This window comes from Sitophilus oryzae, unplaced genomic scaffold (genome assembly GCF_002938485.1).
Source record: "Sitophilus oryzae breed Bouriz unplaced genomic scaffold, Soryzae_2.0 scaffold_808_pilon_pilon, whole genome shotgun sequence".
Lineage (NCBI taxonomy): Eukaryota > Metazoa > Arthropoda > Insecta > Coleoptera > Curculionidae > Sitophilus > Sitophilus oryzae.
The window spans coordinates 2,037,638-2,061,208 of NW_022147426.1; the positions used below are offsets into that span (position 1 = coordinate 2,037,638).

General features: G+C 31.0%; 1 protein-coding gene across 11 annotated transcripts in view; it reads left to right on the forward strand.

Moving 5' to 3' along the window:
• The window catches only part of LOC115888737 (antichymotrypsin-2-like), a 59,896-nt gene that overhangs the window by 22,834 nt on the left and 13,491 nt on the right, over positions 1 to 23,571 (forward strand). For 6 of the 11 annotated variants that reach the window (XM_030908566.1, XM_030908560.1, XM_030908571.1 and 3 more), the window contains exons 4-8: positions 302 to 458; positions 3,637 to 3,769; positions 3,923 to 4,031; positions 4,225 to 4,453; positions 7,853 to 7,991. In XM_030908566.1, coding sequence (XP_030764426.1) covers positions 302 to 458; positions 3,637 to 3,769; positions 3,923 to 4,031; positions 4,225 to 4,453; positions 7,853 to 7,991 — 767 coding nt within the window. Of the gene's footprint in view, positions 1 to 301; positions 459 to 3,636; positions 3,770 to 3,922; positions 4,032 to 4,224; positions 4,454 to 7,852; positions 7,992 to 12,863; positions 13,007 to 13,950; positions 14,175 to 16,009; positions 16,150 to 16,455; positions 16,688 to 19,655; positions 19,886 to 23,571 lie in introns of those variants that run through there. The other 5 variants (XM_030908563.1, XM_030908562.1, XM_030908567.1 and 2 more) reach the window with 5 other exon arrangements.

A 23,571-nucleotide genomic window follows, 5' to 3' on the forward strand; every position in this document is an offset into this window, starting at 1 on the left:
CTTGGAAAAATAGTTTTGATCGTCTAATGTTTTTCATATCTTGGCCTGTTAAAAGATACTCAATTCGTATTTTTAATCATATCTCAATTAAGCCGGGACCCCATTAGCCAACACCCGACGCGATGCCACGCGATGTCACGCTATCACACGTAATCCTAATTTATGTCATACATACTAACATACCAAATTTCGTTTTTTTATCTGAAAAAAATGAGAATGTTATAGGGGTGAGCCACTTTTGAGACGCACTCGGTATAACAATTTTTTTATAACCATTAATTATTATTAAATTTTTTTACAGACAATTTTTACCAACTCTGAAATCCAACACGAACGATTTGAAGTTAAGTTCTGCCAATAAACTGTTCTTGGGAGAAGCTTTCGAGATTCTGGAAAGTTTCAAACAACTGGCAACATCGGTGTTTGAAGCTGGAGCGGAGAACATAGATTTTTCAAAGGTATTTATAAAGAGTTTGTATACTAAGGAGATCTTTCAAAATTTGTATTTTGACTATAAATGCGTTAGATTCGTTTAAAAAACACAGTTAAAATAACAGCGCTTTTAGTTGGTTTGCAAAATAGCTGGTTAGTTTTGAAACTCACCCGATTACCTACATTATTATATAAATCATGTTTACTAAAATTTTTATTTAATCATTTTTTTGCTTATAAAAAGTATAATTTGCGTAGCCAAGCGAAACAAGATTCTACTTTAAAAAATTACATTTTTCCTGGTTTAAACTGAATAAAAGGCGATTAAACCAATTTCGTCCACTTAAATGCATTTATATGTCGGCGAATGTCATATTTTTCGGTTTGCCATTCTTGCAGGCTTGTATACAGGGTGCTACAAATTCGAGGTATGAGAATTGATATCTCGGAAACTGTAATAGATACGAAGTTGGTTTAATTGGAGGAAAGTTGCGCATTGGGATGTTCACCAAGATGCCATCAAAAAAGTTTTAAAAATTTCAAGGATTGCTGAGTTTTTTGGAAAAAAACGGATTTTTATGAAAAGCAATTTTATTTATTCCTGTCGTTAGTTTTGAGAAAATTGAAAAACTAATTGCACATTTTCATATAGCCACTTTATTAGGACTCTGACAGTATCATCATGACAGTATTTTTTATTTTTATATCTTCAAATTAGCTGATAATTTGTGAGATACAGAGGCCAACTTATTTTTTTTAAATACGGACCTGCATTTTTTATTTCAGGTTTTGAAAGAAGTCAGTCTCCTGAGTACAATGATATGCCATACTTTATACTTTTTTTTTGTTTTGGGTACCTTAACAACAACAAAACTATTTAATTACTAAGTAACATACACCGGAAAAGTCTAGGGATATTACAATTTTATCCAGCCATCGTCAGTAATTTTATTATTTGCATTTCTGATATAATAAAATTAAAATAAACAAATAGTTTACAGGACGTATTGGAAATCAAAATGCGAAATTTACCGAATTTTTCAAATTTACCTTGATTTTTATTGAACTGAAAAAAATACACACATTTTTTTTTAATTCTAAACTGTGAATTAAAAAACAAAAGATAAAACCATTTTTACTTAATAAAGGGTATGGCCTCCTCTGCTGTTCATTACAGCCCTACATCGTCTCTCCATGCTCCTGATCAGGTTGTCGATCTCTTCTTGAGGTACAGCCTGCCACGCTGCATTCACGGCCCGAACCAGATCCCTACGAGTTTCACGAGGCATACCCATTCTCAAAATTCTTCTTTGGACCGCGTCCCATACGTGCTCGATGGGGTTGAGGTCAGGAAATTGTGCCGGCCAGGGTAAGATGTTTAATTGATAAGCATTGATAAACTCACTTACCACTCTGGCTGTATGAGGCCGTGCATTGTCATGCATGAGAATGAAGTTTCTCCGAAAATCATTGGCATATGGTAACACGACAGGCTCAGGAATTAAATCACGATATGTGAATCCTGTTAGAAACCTTTCAAGAAAAACGAGATCGGTTTTTCGGCCTAACTGGACTCCTCCCCAAACCATAACTGTTCCACCTTGATAAGGGTGCACTTCCTGAACATGATCCAACCGAATAAGATTTCCCGGTTCTCTCTATGGAGAGAACCGGGTATGCCCTAAGCCTTCTCGAATCCGGATGAATTCCAAAGCGTGACTCATCCGTGAAGAGAACATTGGCCCATTGTTCATTCGACCACTGAACATGATCTTGAGCCCACAAATATCGTACCTCTCGATTTCCTCTCGTTAGGGGTTGAGCTCTCCAGGGGCGTCTGCTTCTTAAGTTGACCTATCTTAATCTATTGCGAACAGTGTCAGGACTAACGGTTACATTATGTGTTTCCTGGAGAATTATACTAAGCTCTGGTGCTGTAAGAGTCGGTCAGCGTCGAGCATTTAATTGTAAAAAATGATCTTGCTGAGGGGTAGTAATACGATGTCGCCCTGTGTACCTTTCAGCAACATCACCACTTTCACGGTAGCGTGCACTTAATCGCGATATTACACTTTGCGTTGTATTTAATAACTACGTCGATTTGGCGCATTTCAGCTTCGAGCATACCCATGGCCCTTAGCATTTCGTCTCTGTTAAGATGTCTACGCTCCATAATGTCGTTTAATACTAAACAGAGTTATTTGAATATGAATTCTGGTCAGTTATCATAAAAACATAGCCAGTACAGGTTAAATTCGAACAATTGATGCTAGGTGATTTTTATACATTTGACAAAAAATGCACAAACACTTCTGCAAATATCCCAAATTTAGAAATAACTAGTATGACTACTTCGTTTCAATCGAAGTAGAAAGAAACGGCCTACAAATATGTGGTTGTTTATTCAAAACATTTATTTTTAACTTTAATAAAATGATATCCGTAGATTTTTCCGGTGTGTGTATTTAAAATAATTCCAATTCCGACTCTGTTTTTTTAAATTATTTAATCTGCTTATATTCATCGCAACAATATTGATCACCGCTAATTAACATTGAATAAGGAAAATCGAGCCAATTGAAACATCCAAAAAAATAATATCCAGGTCAGCAATTTAAAGATATTATTTTTAACTTTTTTTATTGTAAATTTGAATTTGAGTGTATGATCTAATAATAATAATAATAATAATAATATTCTGAGAAATAATTCAACCCAGCTCTTTGAACAGATCTCCTTATACTTCCGAATGCATTTTGTACTCTTTATTGTAAATGTTGAGATGTATTGATTTCAGTTTTATAAATGACATGAAGTAATCAAAAAATATAACCCAGTAATAATAATAATGTTTAATACAGTGTAATAAAATTATTAAACACGACAACATTTTTCAATGAAATTTATTCATGTAAGTAATATGCTGATTTCTGATATAGGTAACTGTATCTATAGATAATAAAAGCACATAAAAGAAATCGATTTTAAAGAATTAGTATCACGTCCATACATTTACGAGCGAGAAAAAATCCTGTGGTATCACGCACTTAGCTACTGTACTTTAAATATGCCAGATGCCTGTTAATTTATGTAGAATTAATGAGGGGTTTGTATTTTTTACTTTTATACTGAGTGACCTACTTTTTAGAAAATCTAATATTATACAATACAGGGTACATGTGTACTAGATGTTATTTTTTTTAGAATCAGGCTGCTGCAGAATCGATCAATAAATGGGTAGAATCTCAAACGAATAACAAAATCCAGAATTTGATTAATCCAGACTCTTTATCCGCTGCTACAAGACTAGTTTTAGTGAACGCATTGTATTTTAAAGGTAAGCATTTTCTTTGATTTCTGAATTTCTGAGTTATTGAATGCCTTTTCAAAGCAAAAGTCTCTACTGCGTGGTTAAATGAATATCATTATATTTCTTCCCTTATCAAAAACTGCGATTTTTGTGGCTCTAGTTTATTTATGTCTTTTTTAGGTAAATGGTCAACTCCTTTCGAAGACTACCTGACCAGAAAAGAAAAATTCTTCGTCACTAAGACTAACTCCAAAGAAGTTGACATGATGCACGTTGAAGACACTTTCAGGTAAATCTTTGGTAATTACATTTCAGGTATTAAATCTATTTCAAACTAATGAATACAATTATTGTAGAAATTGTATGGGATGTGTACTGTGCATGATAAACAATTTTATTGTATTGTGTATACAATACATTAAAAATGTTTATGATTAAGGAACCATTCCATATCCATTTCATTCTGAAGCTATTTTTTGCAGATACTACGAATGTACAAAACGCAATGCCAAGTTCCTTGAACTGCCCTATGCCGGCGAAAACGTTACCATGACCATAGTCTTGCCCAACGAAGTTGAAGGTCTGACAGCTCTGGAAAGCAACGTGGAATCACTTTTGACACCTCCGCCGTACAACTACGAACGCGTTGCAGTCAGCCTGCCAAAATGGTTGGTCGAAACCAAATTGGAGCTCAATCAAATTTTAGAAAACGTAAGTAAAATATTGTTACTCAATATTCCTTTGACATACAGGTTGTCCCAGGCTGAGCGTGCATTAGAAGTTTCTAGAGAACCACAATATCTAGCTTGGAGATTTTTTGCACATCATAGTTTCACAACGAAATCTATCGATTAAAAATATTTTCAATATGGAAATACCGGAAGTTGGCTTCCAGTAACGTCGCTAAGGAGACTTGGACTATTGTAAATGATTTAAGGAATAAGACTTCTTCGTCTGGCACAGTCTTTAATTCACATGAAGATTTAAACACTTACTTTGTTAATGTGGCTAAAAATTTAGTGAACACCATAACTCCTTCCCATGATTCACTTTCATATCTCCCTAAAGCAAATGAGAATTTACACAGTTTCTTCTTCACGCCCGTAGCATTAGATGAGCTTTGTAGTACAATTAATAGTATTAAAAACAAATCCTCATCTGGGACTGATGGGCTTACTCTCAAAATGTTCTCTGAACTTCCTGAATGCACATTAAACCATCTTACTACTTTAATTAACGAGTCATTCCAAAAAGGAGTTTTTCCAAACTGCCTTAAGACAGCAATAATTATTCCTCTGTATAAGGGATGTGTATAACACATTATCTAAGATCATTGAAAGATTGGTTAAAAAAAGGTTTCTATCTTTTCTCCTTAAATATAAAATACTTACTACCCATCAATTTGGATTTCTAAGTAACAGTTGCACAAATGATACTATGTTCGACCTTTTTAATAATGTATACTCTAGCCTGAATAACCATCACTCTACAGCTACAATTTTCTGTGATTTCTCTAAGGCTTTCGATTGTGTAAATCATAATATCTTAATTAACAAATTGCAATACTATGGTTTCAGGGGAGTGCCGCTCGAATGGCTTAAGTCATATCTTGGCAACAGAAGGCAGCTTGTGAGGATTGATACGTCTATGTCTTCTTGTAAGCCTATAAAATGTGGTGTCCCTCAGGGTTCAGTACTTGGCCCTATTTTGTTTCTGGTGTTTATCAACGACATTGCAAATCTAGACATTAGCGGTAAAATCTGCCTCTTTGCGGACGATACTAGTTTCACTTGGAGCGGCCCAGATGTTGCGGTCCAGATGATACTATATCCAGTGACTTACGCACCATTAACTCTTGGTGCGATTCTAATCTCCTATGCCTCAACCTATCAAAAACTAAAGTTTTGTCATATAAAAGTACTATACAACCTTTTGTACTTAATAACACCACTATTGACGTCGTGGACTCTGTGAAATTCTTAGGACTTGTTGTAGACAACTCGTTAAAATGGGACTTTCACATTGAAGTTCTATCAAAAAAACTAAGCGCTGCCTGTTTTGCGCTAAGATCAGTTTCTAAGGAACTTAACTTCTCAACCTCTAGAATAGCCTATTATGCCCTTTTTGAGTCACATCTTCGTTATGCCCTTCCATTCTGGGGTACTTGCTGCGCAACAAAATTTGATCGTGTTTTCAGACTTCAAAAGAGAGCAGTTCGATATTTATTGAGACTGAACAGTAGAACTCACTGCCAGAATTTCTTTAAAAATTTGAAAATACTGACTCTTCCTTTTTTATTCGTTTTTGAATCCGTTTGCTTAATCCGCAAGCACATATCTGCTATTCCCGAAAGGCCATCTCATAACTATCCGCTTAGGAATGCAAAGCACGATCTTTATCTGCCAACCCCGAGCTCAGAACTAGTTAAAGGTTCAATACTATACAATGCCAAAAAAATGTACAATCATCTGCCTTTGAATATTTAGTCGCTTTCATTCTTTCCCGCATTTCGCAAAGCTCTAAAATCATACCTACTGGAGAGAGCCCTATATGCGGTAAACGACTTTTTTGTTGATGTTTAATTATGAACAATTTTGAATTTTAAAATTTTGATCATCTCACACACTGGTCAAAGGTCAAGTATTTAATATTTTATAACTCTAAAATTATATCTATTTACTGCGTACTGTTCTAAAATTGTCCATGTATATTCCTTTTGTAATTTTAAAGACTTAAATTTTTTTGAATTGTATTATTTGTATTGTGTATTTTTTGTTGTTTGTATTTTTTTGTGATTTTGTTGTTTGTGAGTGCTTTGTCGATGAAGCTGTTTTGGCTTTTTGTACAATAAAGCGTCGTTTGTTTGTTTGTTTGTATTCTTTTTGACTATACATGTTCCTATACCTAAAATAATTCGGTTTTAAATTATTTAAGATTTAGTTTGAAAGCGTATATTTTTTTGGATTTTAACTAGTAGCTTATGACTTTAAACGTCAAATGATGTAAAACAATAGATCTGGCCATGTCATATTGTGACGCTTTGTTCAAAAAGCAGCATCATTTCCGAGCCAACTTTGCGCTGTTTTTTTTTTTCGATCATACGGAATATTATTAATAATATCAACTTTAAATATCACTAAAGAGCAAAAATAGGAGATATATTTTTATAAATACGTTTTTTAAATTCTTAAGCAGGCAGTATTAATAATATAGGAAATTCAAATAATTCGTTTTCTGACAGATGGAAATAAATTGTCTGACCATTTGACAGTTAATGTCAAAGGAAGCTAGATAAAATCAAAAAAATATACGTTTTCAAATTAAATGTTAAATAACTTAAAAAAATATTTCTTTTAGGTATAGGGACATGTATAGTTAAAAAGTAACGAATTGAAAAACCTTTTTATTAGTGAAATAAAAAAGTGGGTTTTCATTTGAAAAAAATGATTTATGATAATTTTTTAATCGGTCAGTTCCATGGCAGCTACCGCCTTTGTTATATGACATTTGAGCAATTTGATTTTTGGAATAGATAGGGCTTCTCATTAGTAATGACTAAATTTGACTTTTAGGCTATACAAATTTTTCTTCTAATCCACGCTCAACCTGGGACACCCTGTAGAACTACTAACTACTATAGACTATTACTAGAACCAACTACTACTAGAACTACTAATTGACTATACAGTGACAAATATCATGTCATTTTAATTCAAAAACACGTTGTTTTATTATTCAATTTTTGGATACTGTCTGTCTCTACTTCTGTTATTGGATGTACTTTACATGTTCACATACAGGGTGTTCCCCTTAAGATGGATACAAGCCAATATCTTGATTGTTTGTTGAGCGATCTTTTTCATTTTTGGCAGGCGGCTGTATGGCTATAAAACGTACATTTTGCCCAGGGTAAGAAATGCGATACCTCATAGACGTACGTTTTAATGGGGTTTGATATTTTTCGAGTCAAGAGTAAACTACCCTTAGGACAGTATTTATTTCAAATCTGATAAATTACTCTGTATATAAAATCATATTTTTTGTTTATGATATAGATACATTCTCCATATAGGAACATAAGTATTAAATATGTTTTTTTTTTGGCTTTAGTTGGGCTTGAAGACAGCCTTCACTGGCGATGCCGACTTTAGCAACCTTTCCAAAGAAGCCTTACAGATCAGCCAGGTTGTCCAAAAGGCATTTATCAATGTAACTGAGTCTGGAACAGAAGCCGCAGCTGCCACAGCCGGTAAGTTTGATTTTTTATTTAATTTGGCTGGTTTGTCGTAGTGTTGTCGTGTTTTTGGTTAAACCTCTTGCAGTAGTGGTTGTTACATAATAAAATATTAAATTGACATCAAAAACTCCACATTGAGCTTTTTCAAAATTATATGGATCACTCTTTAAAGCTAGGTTTTAAAAAAAATATTTTGAAAATTACTGCAAGATGTTTTTAAGTAGTAGTTTGGAGCTTATTTATGTGGGTTGTTTTGGTGTTCTTTTATCTATCCTGGTGGGTTTTTGGCTTGGTTTGGTTTGGTTTGGTCGATTCTCTGTTATATATATATATATATATATATATATATATATATATATATATATATATATATATATAGATAATATACATATGCACAGAGTATTAGCCAATAATTGAATGTGTATATAAAAGACAAATACATATAAAAAAATATTTAGTTATAATAAATAGTAAACAAGTGAGAATCCAAAATAAAAGTTTAAAGAAATGCTGAGGATAATTTTTAAACAGGTAGGTAGTATTCTTTTATTGATAATCACATTCTTAACCTGAGACCATATCATTTAAAAAGTTGATGATTGTTTGAAAATATTTCTAATTTTTATTTTTTTACGAAAATTTGTGTAATTTATTTGATTTTATTATTCATTGCTAGGTTTGTTCTGCGTGCTTTACCAAAAAAGTAATATTAACCACAAAAATTAACAAATAATTAACATATAATGATGTTTAAAATTAACCTATAATGATTTTATCAACGGTTGAGATAAAATTAAAAATTGAAATTTGAGTTTCACAATTCGTAAAGATATGATTTACACGGCTTTAGTATAATTTTTTTTTTCAAACGTCCAAAAGTATTAATTTTTTTGACGTTATTGACAATATAAAAAAGTAATTTTAACGCCTAGGCCTAAAAGTAAAGCACTTTTACGCCTAAGCAAAAAAGCACGAAAATATATGAATAAACTGACATAAAGTGTCAAATTCAACGAGCGTAACCATAGTTTCTCGATATATAATTACATACAAGATATGACTTGTAAATCTTTTTATATTATTTGAATCGTTTGAAATTGTTTAAAAATTATTTGTGGCGTTTGAAAAAAAATAGCATGCTAATCATTTATGAATAATAGTGGTATATTGTTTTATTAGGAGTAAAAGTTACACTTTTTGTAATAGGCTGTACGTTTGACATACAGCCGAGGCACAAAAAGTGTAACTTTTACTCCTAATAAAACAATATACCACTATTATTCATAAATGATTAGCAGAACAATATATGAATTTTGTTAGTATTTTAAGGTTCATAAGGTGTATATCATGTGACAGTTGAATAGACCCATAGAGTAGTACTGTGAGGTAACAGTGATATCAATGTATTGTTTTTAATTAATATATAGAGGTGGTGGCTTAAACAGTAAGTATTAGTACTTTATTAATATTCAATGTTAGTACACTTAGTTTGTTCTAATTTTTATCATATCTATAAAGTTATATTTTACCAAAACTAAAGTGTTATATTTTTAAGATTTCATTACTAAAGAGGATAAATTTGATATTAGTTAAAATATAATTCTTCTTATATTAAAAAAAAAATTACTGCAGTTCAAATATGCAAAATACTAAGAGATATTTATGTTGGTCAGTAATGTATCCTATATATTCCAGAACGAAAGAAAAAAATAAGCAAAACAAATAATAAAACAGAAAAAATTAAACAAAAATTGTTAATTACTAATGGTCTCGTAAAACTACCAATTAATTTTCTATATCAACTTTTCAAACAATAACAAGCAAAGCAGACATTATTTTAAATGAATAAAATTTATATACAGGGTGGTCCGACCTGTAGAAAAGTTCTTATAAATGTATGTCCTAAAATGTCTAGTTTCGGAGATACAGGGTGTAGAAGTTTCATTTTTATTTCCATTTTTTTCCAAATAATTTCAGAAATAACGTCAATATTTGGATGAAAACCGGTGTCTAGGAGTTTTTTACATGAGAAATTTGATTTTGATGTCAATATAACTCCTACTTGTAGAGAGCGCGACCTACATATGTTTTAACTGATTTAAAGAGTAATAACTTTTCGTCCGTACCTGTATAAAACTAGTAAGTAAACAAATATACGTTTACGACGTTTTTTATAGTGATGGGCAAAACTGTTATTTTTAAATAACAGTTGAAACTGTTACAGTTATTTATAAAAAACAGCTTAAAATAACAGGTTTCTTTATTTTATTGCTAAATATCTGAAAGAGTATATGAGTCACCTAGGCGTATTAACGCAGTTGCAAGTTGCGACAATGACGTGCTCGGTGGTAGTATTTCCAGGGTGTCAAAACATTTGTAAATATCGAGTGTTATCTAAAATACCTCTCTAAAAACGGTGGTAATAAGCGCTGTTTACAAATTGCGATATAAAAAAAGCCAAAATTCCGCCACTCGTCTATACCTATACATGTTCTACCTACGCTGCCCCTCGATCCGCGTAGATCCTGAATTGCGTAGCAGTGTACAGGGTGCATCTCACTCGACGGGCGAGAAGCTCTTAGTTATGATTTTACCATTTGCGGTAAAAAATAGCAATATAAGAAAATGTGTAGTATATTCTTCATAAGTAAACCAACTACACACTAGAGTTCAAATTTATTTTACACTTAAACTAGCGTGTACCCGCGACTTCGTTCGCGTCGAATTAATAATTTGTAATGGTGATGATAAAGCAAAACAAGAATTTCCATTAACATACAAACTGGATAAAATGTTCTCACATTTGCCAAAAATAAGCTTTAAACGTCGAGCAGTTTAAGCAGAATCGTGGTTAATCAATTACTCAACTTTTTGAAACATCCTGCATGATTTTTTAAAAAAATTCAAAATATATAAAAAAACTAAATAAATTATGCGTGACCAGGCGTTTTCCCGAAAGACTGTTTTTTAAATAACAAATGTTGTAATATTTGAGGGGCGTTTTCACCCTCTTGGAATTTGAGATTCGAGAAACCCCTCCTTATCGAACCTCAACCCCACAGTCAATCCGTTTGCCAAAAATCAGCTTTAAACGTCAAGCAGTTTAAGCAGAATAGTGATTACTCAATGGTCATATTTTATGAAATACCCTGTATATATTTTTAAAAAATCTTAAAATATGTAAAACAACATAATAAAATATATGTGTTTTAAAAGTTTTTCCGAAAAACTCACCGGTTTTTAAATAAAAAATATTCTATTATTTGAGGGTGGTTTCACCCCCTTAGAATTCGTGTTTCGAAAAATCCCTTCTTATCGAACCTCTACACCCTAAAGTCAATCCGGTTTCCAAAAATCAGCTTTTTACTTCAAGGGCTTTAAGCCGGATCGTAATTAATCAATGACCACATTTTTCAAAACACCCTGTATACATTTTTAAAAAATCTTAAAATATTATTCTGAAAATTTTTTAGAATAAATAAATACCTAAATATTGAAACTTAATAAGTAAGTACTGAAACATACAGCGCCATAATATCTCGACCTCCGCCCGTTATGCTTCGTAACAGATTGAAAAACAATGTATCTAAAACAACTGATGCGTTATTCTCCAACCTGTTTCGAACCTCCATCGACAATCGACCGATGCAGCAGCGTTACTTTCCCACTCCGATTATCTCGACCGCCAGGCGTTATGCCCGCAACTGTTCCAAAAAGCTGCTTCTTTTATATCCTACTATTTTTAAGCTGTTGCAAGCCCCACACGACCATCGACCGATGCAGATACGTTCGCCGCGCCGCGCCGTAGCTCAATGATTGTCGATGGTTGTCGAAATAACATGTTTTCCATCCATAGTTGTTTTTTGGAATTGCTTCGAGCAGCGAATTTCGTGGCGGTGCAGAGCGCCGACTTCGTTTCACGAACGGTCGATCTCTACGTATCGTTATTTTATATCTGTTATTTTTTAAAAGTAGTAACGGTTGCGTTATGTTATTTCTAAATAATTGTTATAAAATAACAGATAGTTAAATAACAACCCATCACTAGTTTTTTACGTAGTAAAGGTCTCTTGGTAAAAATCGCTACGAGTAATCGTTCTCGAGATATTTGGAATCGAAATTATCAAAACCTGTCGTCGTTCACATAAATTGAACATGTTGACTAAATAGTTAGAGTGAAATCATAAATTTGAAATGTTTTTTTGCCAACAGTTCAACAGAGAGCGTGTTTATTTTTAGTCAATATAATGACATGTATTGACTGAACGGCTGCTCGTAGGGATATTTACCAAGAGATATTTTTTACGTAAAAAATTACGGAAATGTATATTTTTCACACTCAGTAGTTATATACAGGACGGACGAAAAGTTATTACCCTTCAAAACAGTTAAAACACATGTAGGTGGCGCCCCCTACAAATAGGAGTAATATTGACATCAAAATCAAATTTCTTATGTTAAAAAACACCAAGACACCAAGTTTCATCCAAATAATGACGTTACTTCAGAAATTATTTGGAAAAAATCGAAATAAAAATGAACTTCTACACCCTGTATCTCCAAAACAAATATATTAAGACGTACATTTATACAAACTTTTTTACATATTTTTAGCGGCAGAATATGCTGCCGAAGTTTCCGGAATACAGTTTGGACCACCCTGTATACATTATTTAGTTAAAAAACTGTGATTTAGGTAATAATTTCAGATTTTTTTTCCTAGTAGTAGATTGGCCGTTTATGGTGTTTATTTGTTATACAACTTTGTTTACCTATGTTACTACCTTGAAAGTTTAAACTGTTCTGTTTAAGCCACAAATATGTTATAATAGATTATCGTACGTAAAACATAATAATTAATGTTAAAATTTTCTTTTGGTGTAGTGGGCTTAGTTTTTCTGTCCGCTCCTGTGATCCCACCGCACCCGAAAATATTTAAGGCAGATCACCCGTACTTGTACGCAATTAAGCAAAATGGCGTTGTTTTGTTTGTGGGACGAGTATATAAATAGCGTGGACAATAATCGGTAAGTATAAGCAAAGTTCAAGCAAAACTTAAAAGATGAAATTTCTATGATTTATTCCACTCGACTCATATTTTTTGATAATACAGATACATAAATTTATCACTAATTGTATAATGATAATAATATTAGATAATTTAAATTGCATGTTAGATATAAGTTGGTTAGGACAGTTTTTTACCAAGTTAGAATTTGCACTTTTCATAACTTGTGAATGTATGAGACACATTATTTAGTTATTTCAAGTTTATCTTGTTATACTTTAAAGAAATGAACAAAAATGTATATTTCTTATTTCTGTACATAAAAACACATACAGTTCATATCAAATAAACTTTTAGCCACGTGATTAAGCTTGACCGGCACAGCGTTGCCTAATTTTACATATTTTCTTTTAATCAAAATATTTTAGAAAACAAAAATAAATTAATTATAAATATATAAACAGTTATTATTTACATGAACAAAACTCACCTCCTTAACAGCACTTTTTTGTTCAAAATATTCTAATAAAGTTGCGATGAGTTTTTTACGGCTATTAAGCTATCTTGTACACTTCGTACTAAAAGAGGTTCTAAATAGAACAATGTTCGACTACAAGGTCTGCTAGTAAAAATTTTTAAGCTTAAAATTTTACGACACCAATAATTATTATATGTAAATATTTCTTTTCATCTTGAACACTATAGTCGTATTGAAAAATAGTAGTTGTACTCTTTTTTCTCTAAATAATTAATTGTAAATACTGTAAAAAAACGCTGTTTTAAGAAAAGAATTAAAAAAATCCCTAATCTAATTTGAGCATGCACTTTGGTTCTGTTGATTGTATAAAGAGTTTGGTCAAAGGATAATATATTCCTTGTACGATTTTTAATTTATTTTTATTAAAATAACTTTGTTATAAAGCTTTATTGCATTCTTAATCTTTTTTTATTTTTCTATTTCAGCAATCACAAGAAGAAAATCAGCATATTTTGGACCACCCGCCATCTTTAGCGCAAATCATCCATTTTTATATTACGTTACTCTAAAGAATTCCATACTTTTCATTGGTTCGATGACTGAATGACAAATATACGCAAATGACAAATGACACTTTAGTTTTGTTAATATTTTTTTTATATATTGTATGATTGACCAAATTTCTTAATAAACAATTTGATAAATAAAACGTGTTTTATTAATTCAATATAATTTTAGTAAAATTAATATTTTATATTTATTTAAATAATTTTTAATATTACGGAATAATGTAATTCAGCCATACGCTATAAACATATTTTACTGTACCGGGTGTGTCTCAAAAGTGGCTCACCCCCTATAACTTTTTTATTTTTTCAGATAAAAAAACGAAATTTGGTATGTTAGTATATGACATGATTTAGGATTGATTGACGCATTCAATTGTTTTTGCTCACTTTCTGTTTCACCGGAAATGACTACAACTTTTGATTTTTAAAGAACACTCTCGGTATTTTTTTACTTTATTCGATAGAAAATGACACTCTGAATAGAATGACATATAGTATGTCAACGTTTATTGAATAAAGTAAAAAAATACCGTGGGTGCCATTTAAAAATCAAAAGTTGTAGTCATTTCCGGTGATACAGGAAGTGGCCGAAAACAATTGAATACGTCAATCAATCCTAATTTATGTCATATACTAACCACAAAACATCTCCCTTTAGAACTTCGTCTGTCATGTTAAAAAATGAAAGTAAATAATAAAGCGCCTCTCGTGTTTGTTCGCACTCAAAAAATTTCAATTAATGCCTGTATATATTTTTAATATACTTTTTAAATTTACATTTTTTTAATTGTAAAGTAATATATTACATTTAAATGGAATATATTACATAACAATTATGGCAATTACAGGGTTAGAAGCTTGTTTTCGAACATTTTTTAAATAAAACGAATTATAAAATTTCAATATATGTATATTTGTCGTAGGTGTGAAAAAAGTAAAATATAAAATGGACAAACGCTACTTACATTTGCAATAAAACTTCCACTTTTAGTTTTGCAATCCAAACGCAATATTTCTATTTCACAAAATAAAAATATCCGACAACACGATTATTATGATTTTTGAAGATTCTGACTTTGACGAGAGAAAATTATTTCTGTTTTTGTTTGCCGTTGTTCTTAGCGACCGCTATAGCAGCGCCAGATCACGTATAACGGTCGCGACCCAAAATAATTTCGCGACCTAAAATTTTTACGGGCTTTCCAATCTAAACTTGTTGTATTTATCTATGACAATAACTAACTTTTTGTTATCAAGATGACCTTTTAGACGGCAACTGACATATATGTCATAATATTTGAATCTTAAATATGTATGTAATATAATTTAAATTACTATAATGCAACTTTATACTAAGAAAACATTTATGCATTCACAAAATACAATAAAGTCTAATAATATAGTTTGAAAACAGTGAATATTGAATTAAAATTGAAAAAATTAAGCGCGACCCCTTGTGTCAAAATTAGATGATTAAATTTTCCCAATTTTTACACCATTTGATGACCGGTGGCGCCTCTAGTGTTTGTTCGGGCGGTTGGGCTTTTACTCCCGCTTATGGCCATTAAAGAAAAAGTTCTAAATTGGGATGTTTTGTGATACTAACATATTAAATATTAAATGAAATACAACAGTTATCAGCCATTAACAACAATATAATAGTTACCATTTTCTCAATGTTTATTTTATCAATTCAATTTTCAAATCAAGACATTCAAAGCAATCAGATTCGTATTAAAATAAAAAAAAAGATGGAAGAAATGTAAATATGTAATACCTAGATTGTCTTATTTTTAACTCCTTTAGGCATGTGCTATTTTTTATATACTAATGAACGATATCATAGTATTTAGTGGTGGTGTTTTCTTCTAAGAATGTACAGGGCAGGTATGTCTAAAAATTAATTTATTTACTAAAAACATATCTAAATATTGTTAAAAAATGTTAGTTTATGTATATAATCTCTATGTTTTAGTGTCAACTGACCGTATCTCAGTGGATGAAGTACCTAAAATTTTTGTAGCTGACCGACCATATTTGTATTATATAAAATCAAACGATGTAACCTTATTTATAGGAAGAATTGTACAGACATTTTAAATTTATTTTATAGCTACTGTATGCTGAATTAACTAAGCTTTTTATTGATACATAAAATTAGTTTAATAATTTTTAAACCAGTCTGATTTTAATACTTTGAAGAATAAAAGAGTACAACAGAACACTGTTTTTTTTTCTAAAAACTGAAGATATTTTCTTCCAATCCAATGGCCAACATAGGTAGAATCGTTCTTCTAGTTCTAAGTACTTCTGGTCTTTTTATAATATCTATACTTTATAGACACTACTAAAAATGTGAATGTTGGTTTCTTCTATACTTCTATTATTCCAATAAATCAGAAGTTGTGTTTTATGTTTCAGTACTCTTCGTAGCAACCTCCTTTGTACCAAAACCAGCACCAAAGCCTTTTAAAGCTGATCATCCTTACTTATATTTCATTAAGTACAATGACATTGTATTATTTGTTGGAAAAAATTATATCTAACACTTTTTTAAACCGATTTTTTGAGCCATCTTTTATTAGTAGATAATAAATAATTTGCATACTTTTCAATACATTTTTAACCAGTTATAAATAAATATTTCACTTTATTTGAAACTTATTTTTTTTCTAGACCTATCTGACTATTATTGTCTTCTCACAGCACTGCAATTCTTAAGGCCTATTTTGCTTAGTCTGTGTGTTTGTATTAGTTGTGTTAAATATAATAATCACTGTGTGAGAAATTTAGTATACATATTTTAAAGCTAGTATCACAAAATATATATTATCTTTAAGTTAGACTCAGTCATTCAATAGAGTTCTCAAGCATATTTTCTTAACTCAAATATGCTAAGAAGTTTAACTTTTTACAAAATTCTACGGGATGTTTCTCGAAAGTGGCTCACCCCTATAACTTTTTTATTTCTCTAGATAAAAAAATTGGCGCCTGGAGGCATGTATAGCCGCCCATACTAAAATATGTTAATATCTCGAAAACTGCGACTTTGACTGATTTTGATGTTATTACAAACTAGGTTTTTCCCGCGACTACGTTCGCGTTACACCTCGAATAGTTCATGCATTGATTTAAATGATTTACTTTGTATATAGAGCTAGTGAGCCTTACAAATGCCCTATTTAAACTATGTTTTTAAGAGTTTTAGAGCTACTCGTATTTCATATGAAAGTTATCAATTGTCGATTTTCTGGGTATTATACAGGGCAAGTCTTGAATAAGTACAAATATTTTCAGGGCTGGTAGATCTCGATAAAAAACCATATTTTCTCTTTACCGTTTTTCAAATATCTCCAAAATAACTGAGTTATTTTACTTTAAAAATTTCCAAAAAAAATATTTTTTGCTTAAATTTTGAGAGAACCACTGCAGCTTTTCCGCTTTTTCTGTCTTATAAATTTAATCTACTACCTATCTATGTTGCCATATTATCAAGAAATTATGGTTTTTAACTAAAAACTAAAAAAAATCCCAAATTTCCAAAAAAAAATTCGCGAAAAAACTCATAATCGTGTTTCTGGTGTCAAATATACCTACTACCGCTAAGAATAATTGCACTTATTTAAGACTCGCTCGACAAAAAATCGATATTGTTATTTTGACTTATTACATATTTTTTACTTAAAATTTATAAAAAGCCGTCAATATTCCAATTTCAAGAGCATTTTTATTCTCTTTAAATATTATTATGTGCTTAAGAAAATTCGAAAATTTAAAAACCGTTTTTTATTTTTTCATCGCCTGTATATGACTTTATGACACACTTTGTATATCTGAAATAAAAAATCTTAATAATTCTAGAAGTTATCGAAATCAAAGTATTTCAAAGAAGTTCAATTTTGGGCACAAAATGTTTTTGAAATCTTACTTTTTTTAACCCTTTTTTTCAATTTTTTGATGAAATTTTGATTTTACTTCCATTGACTGAAACTAATTATGTATGCTTGGATAGAGGGTGGATGGCGATCTTCCAGGGCGGTTTTTTATTTCTTATTTATATATAGATTATTTTCGAAATCGAACCAAAGTCAATTTCAAAGAAATTTTGCAAAATCTGAAAAAATAAAATCTCTCCAAAATAATAAATAGTGAAATGATTATTTACCCTCTATAGATAGAACCCCTACCTATGGTCCCATATAAACTATATTACTAAAATAAATAGTTTTGAAATATGAAGTTTTCAAATGAATATTTGAAATTTTCAATTGTCGCTTTACTTAATATACTCCCTTGATATTTTTTTTATTTTCTCTTTTTTTGATTTATTAAGAGCACTAATACTCCATTTATAGTTATTTTTTTATTCCTTGAAGGATAATTGAAGAAGAAATATAGAAGTCTATATTATTGATGTGTCACTAAATAAACCCTTGTATAAAAAACCCTAGATGTTATAGTAATGCATTTTCGTACAGCAAACTTTCATTCCCTATTCTACTCCCTAAGATTATAAATTTCATAAAATCGCCAATTATCCAAATAATTAACTCATGTCTTTTAAATGATCCTTTGTGCCAATTTTTATGTGTATAATCCAGAGGTCACCAAGTTTTATATAAATTTTTACTAACTTTACCCATTTGGTTGATGAATTTCAAAAATCTCTTCTAATTCTTTTTGTAGGATTTCATTCTTCTAGACCACATAGTAAGGAATTTTCATACAACAAATTGTTCCGACATAATTTTACTCTTTAAGAGGATGAATTTCCTAAAATCGCTTTGTGTAGCTAATTCACTAATGTCGTTTAAACGAACCTTTGTTCTAATATTTATGTTTCCAAAGCTGGCTGTATGAACTGATCCCTAAATTATCTAAAAACTTTGTAATATGGCTATTAAGATCGGCAAAAAAAAAGTTTTTTTAATTTCACTCAAAATGAATTATTTGGGTCATAAATGACCTAAATACAAAATATTTTCATGGTGTCTGTCTGTCCATCTGTCCGTCTGCCCTCTGTAACACGATAACTCAAAAACCGCTGAACCGATTTTAACCAAATTTGGCACAAAAATACTGTGGTACCCGAGAATCTGGCTATTAGTTTTTGGTGGAGGTGGGGGGTTGGTAAGGGGATATGGGAGGGGGTTAAAAATTTTAAAAAATTGTAACTCCAAAATTACAGTAGCTAGCGAAACGCGGTTTTCAAATTACGATTAGGAATAATATTTGCAACAAAATTTGTGATAACATCAAAATCAGTCAAAGTCGCAGTTTTCGAGATATTAACATATTTCAGTATGGGCGGCTCTACGTGCCTCCCAGCGCCAATTTTTTGATTTGGAAAAATAAAAAAGTTATAAAAGTTTTTTGGTTGTAATTCAGTGCTTAGTTGACTGAAAACATCGACATTGTTCTTAATATAAAGAGTTTCTTTAAATTTTTGCACTTCACTGTGAATAACCTCTAGGCACAAAATCTGGTGTATTGACTTGATGAAACACGGCCTAAAGTCCTTAATTTTACAAGCACTTTCTTTATTGTTTTGGTATAATGTTCACTTAAGTGTAATTAATTTTAGTTTTCTCATGAAATTAGAGTTTCTGTTTGTGTTTCAGTTTCCGTCGTCAGAGCATCTGCTGTTATTGAAAAACCAACTCCAAAGCCTTTTAGAGCTGATCATCCTTACCTGTATTTCATTAAATATGACGACGTTGTATTATTTATCGGAAAAAATTATAATATCTAACACTATCTTCTCTGGTTCACTAGGTCTGCTTTGTTAGTACATTACATATGCTATATTCCAGCTTGTTATACGTAATAATATTGAGTTTAAGTACTGTAATCCATCTTTTACTATACATATTTTTATCAATTATAAATAGAAGTTAATAAACTCCCCGGCACACAAAATTATGCCACCCTAAAATTTTGACCAAGTTTGATGTTTCATAACTTTTTATTTTGTAATCCAATTTTTATGATTATGGTATTAGTTTGTAGATAAATTTGTTGGCCATTATTTTATTATTTTAATGGCTTATATATTCCGGTTAGGTGGGTTTATACCGGGGTAAATCAAAACTTTGTTTTTTGCAATAAATTCAAAATACCCTGTGGAAAAAATGAAACGGGCTTGTCTAAAGGCCGCCTCAGACACGCATGCTTTTCGTCCGTTTTGCTTGCACAGTCTTAAGTTGCTATGCAAGACGGTGTGTGTGAAGCATCAAGTCGTCCGTTTTGTTTATCGTGTACCGTCAATTGACTGGCTTGAACGCAATCAGCCGCGGGTTGATTTTTCGTTCGCGTTCCAACTTGCTTGCGAAGAAAACGTTGAGTCTGATTGGTCTTCAGTCTTGCATTACGTCTTATTTAAAAAAAAAATTTAGAGGAAGTATTTGCATACCCAGAATATGCCCATCAAGGATTATATAGCTCAAATTTCCTTTAATGGTAGGCAATTATTCAATGCAAATTAACTTTTTAAGTGAAATATTAAATAGTTTACAATATGGTATATCACTAAAAATATATTACTTTTAGGTACAATTAGGGTCCGATACATTTCAAAAAGTAGAATATTATTTTATATTAAATGAGGTATTGTACCAACAATCAATTTATATTAATAACGGAGATTAAAAAATAACAGAATAAATAGTTCTTTTTTTTATACTACAAAAATAAACTATAGAATACAACAGTAGTTAAAAAAATAAATAAAAAGTTATGTCCCGGCCGAGATTCGAACAATTTTTAGTAGTTCGGAGTAGGTTGCTTCATCCATACGTAAATAATTAAACCAATCTTCCGGCTCTAACTTCAATTCATTCAACAAATTAATATGTGTAAATTTTTCTCTCAAAAGCAACCATTTTTTGACCATATTTTTCGGGGTCTCTCCTTTTTTTCTTTTTTTATGATCAAGACTGCTGCTGCACAAACAGCTAATTTTTGACGGTCCATGTTTATTCTGAAAGCTGAAGACTGACGACTGAAGAGAAAACTGCACGTTAAGACGGAGTGTAAGACGGAGTGTATGAAGGATAGCCAGCGTTCAGTGTTGCATTGCAACTTATGACTGTGCAAGCAAAACGGACGAAAAGCATGCGTGTCTGAGGCGGCCTTAAATAATCTAATTTTAATAATAATAATAATCTAATCTTCATTCCCGAGAATCTATAAATCATTGTCAGAAAATATGTTGAGACATTTTGATCTGCAGTAAGTACTTTACACTTTGACATTAGATCATAGTATTTTATAGGAGTAAAAATTATACTAGCTATAATAAAAAATAAACTATAGCTATTCCGACGTTACAGGGAGGCACAAAAAGTACATTTTTACACCGAATAGAACATAGGTACTATATTTTTTAAACATTACAAATACTTTTTTAATCAATTTCAAATATTGCAAATAACATAAACAGTAATCGAGCAACAATTTGTACACTCGTTGAATTTGACACTTAATATCAATTTAATAATATATTTTTGTACTTTTGTGCTTGGGCGTAACAGTGCTTTACTTTTATGCATAGGCGTTAAAATGACAAAAATTAATACTTTTGAGACGTTTGAAAAAAAAATCCATTTGATCTGAAGCGAACGATTTTTATTGCGAAATATATTGGTGACTGGTGACTGATGTGGAAAAATGACACGCGCCGTATAACTGTTAATGTTATCGGTATCGGGGTATAGATTTAGCCATTTAGGATAAGACTTTAATTGGAAATAAGTCCTAGTCATTTAGAAATCCGATTTAAATATTGTTTTGAATTAAAATCAAAAAAATCTGATTTAAATCAAAAAAATCTGATTTAAATCAAAAAAATCTGATTTAAATCAAAAAAATCTGATTTAAATAAAAAAAATCTGATTTTTTTAAACAAATCATGATTTTTTCCAACCCTGGTTTATGCTGATGCATGATAATGCCACGCCCCACGTTGCGCGGGGTAACAAGAAGTTAGGATTACGAGTAGTTAACAAGTACGTGGATGAGGTTGGACTACGAAGATTGGAATGGCCTCCTTGTAGTCCCGATCTCAATCCAAACAAACATTTGTGCGATTAACTTAAAAGAGCTATTCATTGTCGTACTATTCCACCAAAAACTTACATTTTTACTTTATTTAAGAATTATGGCTAGCATTAACGGAGATTCCTCCATTAATGTCTAGCCTAAGCTCTTGTAAAGGGTTTTCTTGACCTATAGCTTGGTATTCATCAAACCATAGATCAAGAAAGAATAACTACCCTTATTCATTCGATACCACGAAGACCTCGAGCTGTTATTGCTGCGAGAGGTGGACATACATAATTAATATAAAATTATTGTTTTTTTTTTCAATAAAAGAATCTCTGAAATCAATACTTTACTTAAAAATTATTAGCCTAAAAAAATAGAGATAATGAGATAATTCAAAAAATTAAATATTAGGAATATATCTAAGATTACATTGAAGGTGGGGTATTTTTTATCCAAAATTCCCGTCTCATTTTTACAATAGGCTATTTTGAATTTATTGCAAAAAACAACGTTTTGATTTACCCCGGTATAAACCCACCTAACCAAAATATACAGGGTCCGGCAATAGTGCGTCGGGCATCTGTAACTCCTAGAATAAAAAACTTGAACATGTTGTTTTAGTGCAAACCTGAAGTATGTACCAGGATGTAATTCAGGAAAATATTTTAACTTCTATAGGGTGGCTCAAAAAAGGTGAGTGGACCTGGATGATTTTTTTTAAATGGAACACCCTGTATATTATTGCATTTCTGGCTTCCTTTCAAATCACTTTACATAACCCTAAGATATGAATAAATATATTTCGATAGTTTCAGAGATTTTAAAAAATAAATCAAAAATATATATTTTTCAGCCCTTCTTAAAAAAATTATTAAAAATACAAGAACTGTTCTGAAATCAAAACGATATTAGGTAATTACTTTACATGGTCTGTCCTTACTTTACCTATAAATATGGTAATCGTAAATCACACAGGATGTTCAATATTCTACGCCAAACTTTCTAAAATATAAAATATTTTTTCTTTATTTTTTTAAATGGAACACCCCATATATTATTTTTTATTAGATGGAGAGTTTAAAAATGAACATTTTTTGTATTTAGAGTATTTCAAAATTTTTAACGGTTTCGTAGATATACGTAGTATTATTTCATATGGCGCTTTCAATGGTAAAATACGAGAGAAAAATTATTGGGTGGCTTTGATAAAAATTTACTGTAGAAAATGCCATATGAAATATCTGCAATACATAGCAAATATCTGCGAAACCGTTAAAAATTTTGAAATACTGTAAATTACAAAAATGTTCATTTTTTAATTCTCCGTCTATTGAAAAAATAATATACAGGGTGTTCCATTTAAAAAAACGAAGAAAAATTATTTTATATTTTAGAAAGTTTGGCGTAGAATTTTGAACATCCTGTATAATTTACGATTTTCATATTTATAGCAAAGTAAGTACAGACTATCTAAAGTAAATACCTAATATA